This window comes from Magnolia sinica, chromosome 9 (genome assembly GCF_029962835.1).
Source record: "Magnolia sinica isolate HGM2019 chromosome 9, MsV1, whole genome shotgun sequence".
NCBI classification, from domain to species: domain Eukaryota; kingdom Viridiplantae; phylum Streptophyta; class Magnoliopsida; order Magnoliales; family Magnoliaceae; genus Magnolia; species Magnolia sinica.
The window spans coordinates 12,715,081-12,723,638 of NC_080581.1; the positions used below are offsets into that span (position 1 = coordinate 12,715,081).

Below are 8,558 nucleotides of genomic sequence, written 5' to 3' on the forward strand. Positions count from 1 at the left end.
CACACCATTACATGTCTCTGTGTGCAAATGTAGCACAATTGTGGAACCTTCCATCAGGTGGGTCTCACAGGATGGATGATCTCAACCAAATACCAGGCCAAGGCCACGCATAATCTGGCTAAACAGTAGGAAACATATGGATGGCTAAAACTACTTTTGGAACCCTCTTGATGATTTGACCAGCCTGATATTAGTGCAGGGCATATATATGGTGAGCCCCACCTGATTGTTGATAGGTCAGACATTACATACCTGCTGCATTGGACATGCAGATCCATGTGTGTGGGCTAGGCTATACATACGTTTGGGATTTAGTAAACCTTGAAAGAACTATTCTCTCTTATCTTTGACCAGGTATGAAATTTCAATCCTATTAACAATTCAGAATGCTTTTCAAATGAAGACAGAACAATGAAATGTATTAGTTTGCAAATCTATGCACAAGAGTATTTACATTATACAGCATGTGATATACAATGTGCAATCCGTATACAGTATATATTTCATGTCAGAAAGAAAATCCAATCCACACTAATTCGCTTTTTTCTTTTCTTTTCTTTTCTTCTTCTTCTTCTTCTTCTTCTTCTTCTTTTACAATTCTTACAATCCTAAGGAACATCTGAAATCTATGTCATGTAGAGATTAACGAGAATCAAGAGAAATACAGCATGTGACATACAATGTGCAACCCGCATACAGTATATATTTCGTGTCAAAAAGAAAATCCAATCCACACTAATTGGCTTTTTTCCCTTTTTTTCCTTTTTTTTTTTTTTTTTACAATTCTTACAATCCTAGGGAACATCTGAAATCTCTGTCATGTAGAGATTAACGAGAATCAAGAGAAAGAGATGGTACCCGTACACAGGACTATATCGAAAAGGACAGCATTGCCTGTTCACACAAATATACTGTGGCATAAAACATATGTATTGTAGTGACATTCATAAAAAATAAAAAATAAAAAAATAAATAAGGCATACTGTTTGATGCACACACTTCTTCATACTATTCTAGTACCAAAAGTAGAAAATTGGGTGAATGTCATGCACATCAATCACATTCTTCTGTATGTAAGTCTCACTAGAAGATGTTCTACACCAGGTAGCTAGCAAGAGGAAACCAAGGCCCAGATTGCATATACCTAAAAATGCAGACGGGTATGCACGTTTGACACGTAGAATGAGAATGGGATGATAACTGATGATAATGGGTCCCACTGATTACCATTCTGTTTCATTCTGGGAGAGTAGTTAGTGGATAGGAGTGTTAAGCACATCCTCCAATCTGCATTTTGTGGGAAGCGTGCTCCACTCTAGCAAAATGCACATGGACTGATGCGCATTTGATTCCATTCCCATCCTGATGCACGCCCAAACAGGCCTTAAAACCCAATTTGTCACTTTGTAAGTTCTACAAACTAGAATGTTCATAAGACGAAGAAGTGGTGTGAGATGCTAAAAATTGGTAAATAAAAATAATCAAGTTGTTATGCAGAGAAGAAATAATACCTCCATGAAAAATGCCAGTGAGGAATCATCCTGCTTAGGGTGCTTTTTGGCTTTCTGGCTTTTTAAATGGGACTCTATCCCTTTGATTTGTTCACATATCTCCCCCAACAATTTCATTTCCTCCTTCCTCCTGTCTGAAGCTTCTTGCTTCATTAACTGTCTTTCATCCTCAAGCAGCTGCAATCGTTTATTGAGCTGTTCGACCTCAGCTTGAGATGGGCTGTTGCAAGTTTCTGGATCTATAGTAAGAGGCCAATGACAATCGGTTGTGGCTCCGTTCCATTGTGTAGAAAGTTTCTCATCTTGGTGGGCGTATATCAATGCCTTCTTTACATTCTCTTCATGGGTGGAAATCAATGCCTTCTTCACCCATTGGGCTTCGTCTTTAAAGAAATCGTATTTGATTGTTTCAAGTGGCGTGGAATCTGGTTTCTCGATCCTGTTCTCACCTTCCGAGGTTGGATATTGTGCCGCTTGATTTTGTGGGACTTCAAATATATCATGAACATTTGCCGAATTGTATGTATTTTCAACTGTTTCAGTTTTCAGACAAGCACTTGTATGTACATTGAAGTCTGGTACATTCTCCGAATCTTCAGCTTGTGAACTTGAGCATGAGAATTCAGCTGTGGAATTCAACTTAATCTCCTTTACTCCACTTGTGGAATCATACAGTTGGTCACTGCTTGCTGCTGAATGCCACAAACAGGAATGGGATCCAGCCATCAAACTCGTGGAATATGCAGCAATCGTCGACTGAAGCTCCTTATTTGCCAAAACCCATTCGGATTCGATTCCTTCGTCAGCAGATTTAGTATGAGATAACTCTTTCACCTGCTCAATCTGTTTCCGGCAAGAATTGTAATCTTCGGTCACAGATTCCTCAGAGACATTCTGCATCTCTTCGTGTGTACCATTATAATCTGCATGATCGGCTTTTCTAATCAGACAGTTGGTGGGCCCAGCAGTTTCACACTGAACTTCAAATTCATGATCATTCCCTTCATTGGTTCTTTGGCTTGATGATCCTCTTTCAACATACTGCTTCCTCGAGTACGAGCCTTTGGATGGTATGATGGGCAGAGAGGTGGCCCTTCTCGTTGCTCCACTAGTCTTCGTTTTGTCAAAATCAACATCATTTTTGCACAAAAATGGATTTTCAGGAAATTCTGTTTCTCTGAAGTCAAGATCGGAAAAACCCATGCTCAAGAATTTGTGCTTATAAGCTTGAACTTGGAACTCGAGTGAAGCAATCTCCATTTCTTTCCGGTACACGAGTTCTTCGAATAATGCCAAAGATTCCTCAGCATGTTGTATTTTCTCCTCTGTCATTCTCTTGTATTGATGGGCTTCCATCTTCTCAGCAGCCCTCTCTCCCTGTACACGTAAAATCATGGATAACACTTCACTTGCTGCTGATGCCGAGGCTTCTCTTTCCTCTTCTAGCTCAAAGTAGAGATTTTGAATGACTTTCTGTTGGTTAAGGAGGGCTTCTTTTAAACCAGAAATGTCAGTTATTATTGTAGCTGAACATAGACTAGTTTCAGCCATGACACATCCGTTCAAGTTCTTGAACGGAATGAAGAACAAAACCTTTCAATCTGTAAGAAACCCAAATGAAATAAACAGTTATTTCTAAAGAAGTCATGATTTTTTTTAATTTTTTTTTTTTTTTAAAGAAACCAACATCAGACAAATAAAAAAGGAATCCGATCTTAAGATGGATAGAAAAGACCGCCCAATTTCCGGAAGCCATCTTCCTGTTGGCTAGTTTGGATACACAAGCGAATTGAAATGAAAACATTCAGTCTCATCAAGAAGGAATGAAAAAGAAAAAAAACTACCAACATCTAGTTAGTATTCATAATCAGGAAACAGGATTTGGTTGCAGTTAACTTTCTTCCCAATCCAACTTGAAAGTAACATAATTGCAATTTGAAGCCAAGATCCTTAATATGAATGTATGATTGCTAAGGAAGAAAATTAAAGTTCGGTAATTTCAACTTCACTAGACTACTAATTGCAATTCAATTCCGCAGTGCATCCAAACATACTCTTCTTTTCCAGAAAAGAATTGAAATTAAGAGTTTGACTGGAGAACCCCATATCAAGCATATAAATTCCAAATGGATAGGAAATTCTAAAATTTGCAAAAAGACCAAGTAATGAAATAAACGGCCTTACCCGAACGTCGGTGCACAGACCTAAACCAGTCCTTGGAATGAGAATTGGATTGAGAACGGTGAAGTTACGAATCTTTCACTCCAAAACAGGCCTGAAATCAGAAAATTATCAAATTATTAGCATACACACCCCTCTTCTAAGAAACCCAATTTATGTTGCAAGCTTTTGGCCAAAAATACATCAAACAAACATCTGTAATAAAAAACCAGAAAAACACAAATTCGTAAGTATATAAATAAAACCCAATTCCTAAATTTGCATAAAAAGAAGATTCCTCATCATTAAAATAAGAAAAAGGTCAAAACCCCACTAACCCACAAAAATAAAAAATAAAATTAGAGAAAAGGGAAAGGCTACTTGACAAATGACCGTGGATTTGAAACATTCGCAATACATCTTAACCAAACGATCCTTGGATTTATATAATACAAGAGACTGCAAATTTACCAATAAATAAGTAAAACCCAATTCCAAAATTTGAATAATAAAAGGATTCTTCATCTTTTTGTGAGAGAGAGGGAGAGAGGACACATGTTTTTGAAGAACTCTCACGAGAGAGAGAGAGAGAGAGCTACTTGAGAAGTTTTTGAAGCTTTCTCAAATCCTCTTACAAATAATTCCTTGGATTCAAATGATACAAATAATAATAAAATTTAAAAAACCACAAATTCAACAACAAATAAATAAAACCCATTTCCTAAATTATCATAAAAAAAAGATATTCCAAAATACAAAATTCAAAAAATAGGGAAAAAAAAAAAAAGTTTACTTGAGAAATGACCCGTGATTTTGAAAATTTCTTCTATTCTAGATCAAGGGTCCCTCCTTTGAATTCACGCATCTTTTCTATATTTCTTTTGAGGATTTGAATGTGAGTTTTTAATATTTTCTTATTTTCTAACCGTTTTATTCTTCTTTGATTTTTTAAGAAAGGAAAAGACAAGACGGAGATTTTCTAAGTTGGAGAAACGAATACAAACCGAATGATTTTCTATCTATGCTTCACTTGCCTTAACCGCAACCGCGTACCCAACCTCCTTGCGACTGGCAATTTGTAGTCCGCGGGACTGTCCAAACAGTTTCTGCATTTTCTTTCTTAACCGTCTATCCGGTGACCACTTGTTTGAAGGGCCAGGATTCCTCGATTCCGTATGGTTTTTGGTGCGTGGACTATCGAATGTGGAACGAGAAAGAAAATACAACGGTGAGAACGAGACACTTGTGTAAGATCGGAGGACTTCCCTGATTGTGTAGACTCCATGCATTTAAAATCATGGAAGTACAGCCATCAGGTGGGCCACACATTTACATGGGAGTCGAGACATCCGTTAATTTCTCTTATTAGTTATTCATTTATTTGGTAAAGATGTAGTAGAGTGGGCCCCATCCATGGATAACCAGTGCTGCAAAACCGTGCAGATTGTACTTTTAGGTGGACCCCACTGTGGCATCCATCCAGAGGAAGCGGATTGCGTACGTAAACTCAGTGGGGCCCACTGTTGATGTATGTGTTTTATCCACACCATCCATCTCTTTTTTTAGATCATTTTATGGCATGATCCAAAAACTAAAGAATATCCAAATCTCAAGTGGGCCACACCAAAAAAAAATAAATGGGGATGATGACATAAACCACCGTTAAAACCTTCCTAGGGTCACAGTGATATTTATTTGTCATCTAAGATGCTAATGAGGTCACGTAGACATGGATGAAAAAAAAAAAAAACACAATATTAACTTGATCTAAAAACTTCTGTGGCCTCAAGAAATTTTCAATGGTAAGCATTAAATTTCCACCGTTTTCTATGAAGTTGCACATGAGACCTAATTTAATTCTTATTTCTTGTCTTAAAAATGAGTTGGTAAAATGAATATGCATTGTGATGAAACACAGACTTAATATTAGCCCTACTCATGAGGCAATCCGCTTCCCTATGGAGACACATTTTTTTGGGTCAAAAGCGGATTGCCATTTCACCCTAATACACACTTCTTCTATTTTTTCAGCTTATTTTTTTGACGTGATCTTAGAAATGAAACAAATCCAAAGCTTAGGTGGACCACACCATGCTCAATGTTGAAAACTTTTTTAGAGCCAGGAAAGTTTTGTGTCAAGCTTATATATTTATTTTCTCTTTATATAGATTTTTGTGGCTTTAAGAACCAGTTGAACAGCTAATAAAATATCACGATTGGCCCTTGCAAAGTTTTCAACATTGGGGATTGATTTTTTGTTGTGGTTCACTTTTGCTTTGGATTAAATCACTTTTGAGCTCATGTCTTAAATTGAGATGGAAAATTAGATAAACAATACCGGATAAAATGTATACATCAAGTGGGTCCCACATAGCTCGAGCCATGTTGTGCCATGGAGATATCCTTGTAGTAGGTTGGGCCAATAAAAAGAGAAACTTTAATACTCTAAAAGTTGTGATGGATGGCATGTAGGCACCTAGAAATTGTATACATGTCATACACATATTTTCCTTAAAATTTAGTCATTGGTATATATGTATAGAGTCCGGATCCTCTGTTATCTGGTCAACAGACATTTCCTGATACCTTAATCCTCATTGGTCCACGTCACCACTCACTAAAAAAAAAAAAAAAAAAGAAGCTTCGGACGCCAAACCATTAGGGTAACAGGAAATCCCTGTTGACTAGATAACAGAGGATCCCGACTCATATGTATAATGTCGGGCATGCCAAAACCTAATACAGCTCAATCTAAACTGAATACCTTTAACCCCGAGCACTAAAATAGAAAAAATATGATTGGTCATCAATGACAAACAATTAAGTGTTGTCGAAACCACGAAAGTAAACACAGATGAATTTAGTATAGCAATCTAAAAGCACCAAACAAAAAAGACGAAGAACATAGAGATTTAACGTGGAAAAACTCTTTCAAGAAAAAATCACGGCACAAAGCGACAAATATCACTAAGAAAGCAAAAATTACAAAGAGAGAAATTACTTGATTCAAACAACCTCGAATCTCACCATTACTACACCCTTTAAAACCCTAAGACGATTTAGAAACTCTTAGAATACCTCCCAATCCCGCTTACACCCATATATATAGCCTTGAAAAGAATCTCAAAAGAAATCAGAAATAAATTTTACAGATTCGGTGAATCCGCAAAATTTTGCGTAAAAAGTTCGACGTCATTGACACTTAAACTTCAATGTCATCGAAGTACCCAGCTTTGATAGCATCGAACGCATCTTCGATATCATCGAAAAATTGCACCAATATGTCCAGCAACCAACAGAGAAAATTCGAAAAATACTCGATGGCATTAAGCCGACTTTGATGGCATCGAACCTGTAATCAATAAATTGATGATTTTAGGGCGTGTTTGGACGGGCGGATTAGGTGGGAGTGGGTTGTATTAGGGTGGATTGCACAACTATCAATGTAATAATGAGTTTGTCAGTGGATTACATGCAATCCCACTAGATTGTTATATCCATCGGCCCAGCTAGTACCATGTTTGGGTAGGCGGATGGGATGAGATTTCAAAACCAAAGTGTGTTTGGCTGGGCATAGGATTGTATGGGATTGATATACTTGTGCCAACGTTACTTAGAAAGGGACGGTTATAACCCCATTCGCGCGGGAAAGGATTGGCTTCTCCCCCTGCCACCAGCCCTGTGGCTGGTGGTCGGTGATATGTGGGACCCACCATATGTATGTGTTTCATCCATTCCACTCATCCATTTTTAAAGATCATTTTAGGGCCTGACACAAAATTTGAGAGGGATATAAATCTCGGGTGGACCACACCATAGGAAAACAATAACGATTGGATATCCACCATTAAAATCATCCTAAGGCCCACTATACTGTTTATTTGATATCCAATCTGTAAATAGGTCATACATGCACAAATGAAGGGGAAAAAAAAATCAGCTTAATCCAAAACTTTTATGGCCCCCAAAAGGTTTTTAATGGCCGACTCTCATTCGACATTGTTTCCTGTAATGTGGTTCAATTGAGATTGATATATACCTCATTTTTGGTCTCATACCATAAAATGATATGTAAAAATAGATGGACAGCATGGATGAAACACATACGTCATGTTGGGGCCCACAAAGCACCGACCACCAGCCATTGGCTGGTGGCAGGGGGAGTAGCCAATCGACGTCCCACTCGCGCCAACGGACGGATTGCATACATCCCCTGCAGACAACGACGTGGCTGGTTGTTTGTGCTCTTTGCGCCACGTGATGATATAAATGTTTCATCCATGCCCTTCATCCATTTTAACATATCATCTTACACTTTTGTCCCAAAAATTGGAGGCGCGATTTATCTCAAGTGGACCACACCACATTAAGATATAGCTGCAATGCCCATTATTTTACTAGATAATTTCAAATCAAATCTGTTCATTAGGCCACACAGGCCCAGATGGAGATATAAAACACAGATATCAACGAGTATTAGCTGCATGTGGACCCCACTGGTGTTTTTAAAGGTCGACCCTCATTCAACACACTTTGACATATCACCTTACATCGTTGCCCAAAAATTGGAGGCCCGATTTACCTCAGGTGTACCACACCACATGAGGTATGTCTCATCAGTGCCTTTAATACCTAGTTTATTCAATCAATATCACTATCACCATGGAACATAGCCGTGTATCCGCATGGACTACATCAAGTGAAAGTGGTGTGATACGGATAGATCCCAACAGGTGTATGGCAGTCGAAAGTAGAGATATATGAAAACATGTGAAGCAAAAGACAATGTCAAACATAAGTTGCGTGGGAAAATGAGAAGAAAAGAAACAAGTGACATATAAAGATATGCAGTCATCCGTGTTGGGCTAGAACTTAAAAATAACAAGG

The 8,558-nt window shown here is 38.0% G+C and overlaps 1 protein-coding gene across 4 annotated transcripts; it reads right to left on the reverse strand.

The window, feature by feature from the left end:
• Nucleotides 1–398: 398 nt before the first annotated feature.
• Nucleotides 399–4,663, reverse strand: LOC131256922 (uncharacterized). Of its 4 annotated transcripts, none has more exons than XM_058258026.1 (4): nt 4,477–4,663; nt 3,696–3,786; nt 1,512–3,112; nt 399–894 (listed from the first exon to the last, which is right to left on the reverse strand). In XM_058258026.1, the coding sequence occupies exons 3-4, from the start codon at nt 3,060–3,062 to the stop codon at nt 871–873; spliced, it is 1,575 nt and encodes a 524-aa protein (XP_058114009.1). In that variant the 5' UTR covers nt 3,063–3,112; nt 3,696–3,786; nt 4,477–4,663; the 3' UTR covers nt 399–870. The 4 variants fall into 4 exon arrangements, with proteins under 4 accessions (XP_058114009.1, XP_058114007.1, XP_058114011.1 ...); XM_058258024.1 differs by having other exon boundaries at nt 4,465–4,663; XM_058258028.1 differs by lacking the exon at nt 4,477–4,663 and adding an exon at nt 4,143–4,266.
• Nucleotides 4,664–8,558: the final 3,895 nt, after the last annotated feature.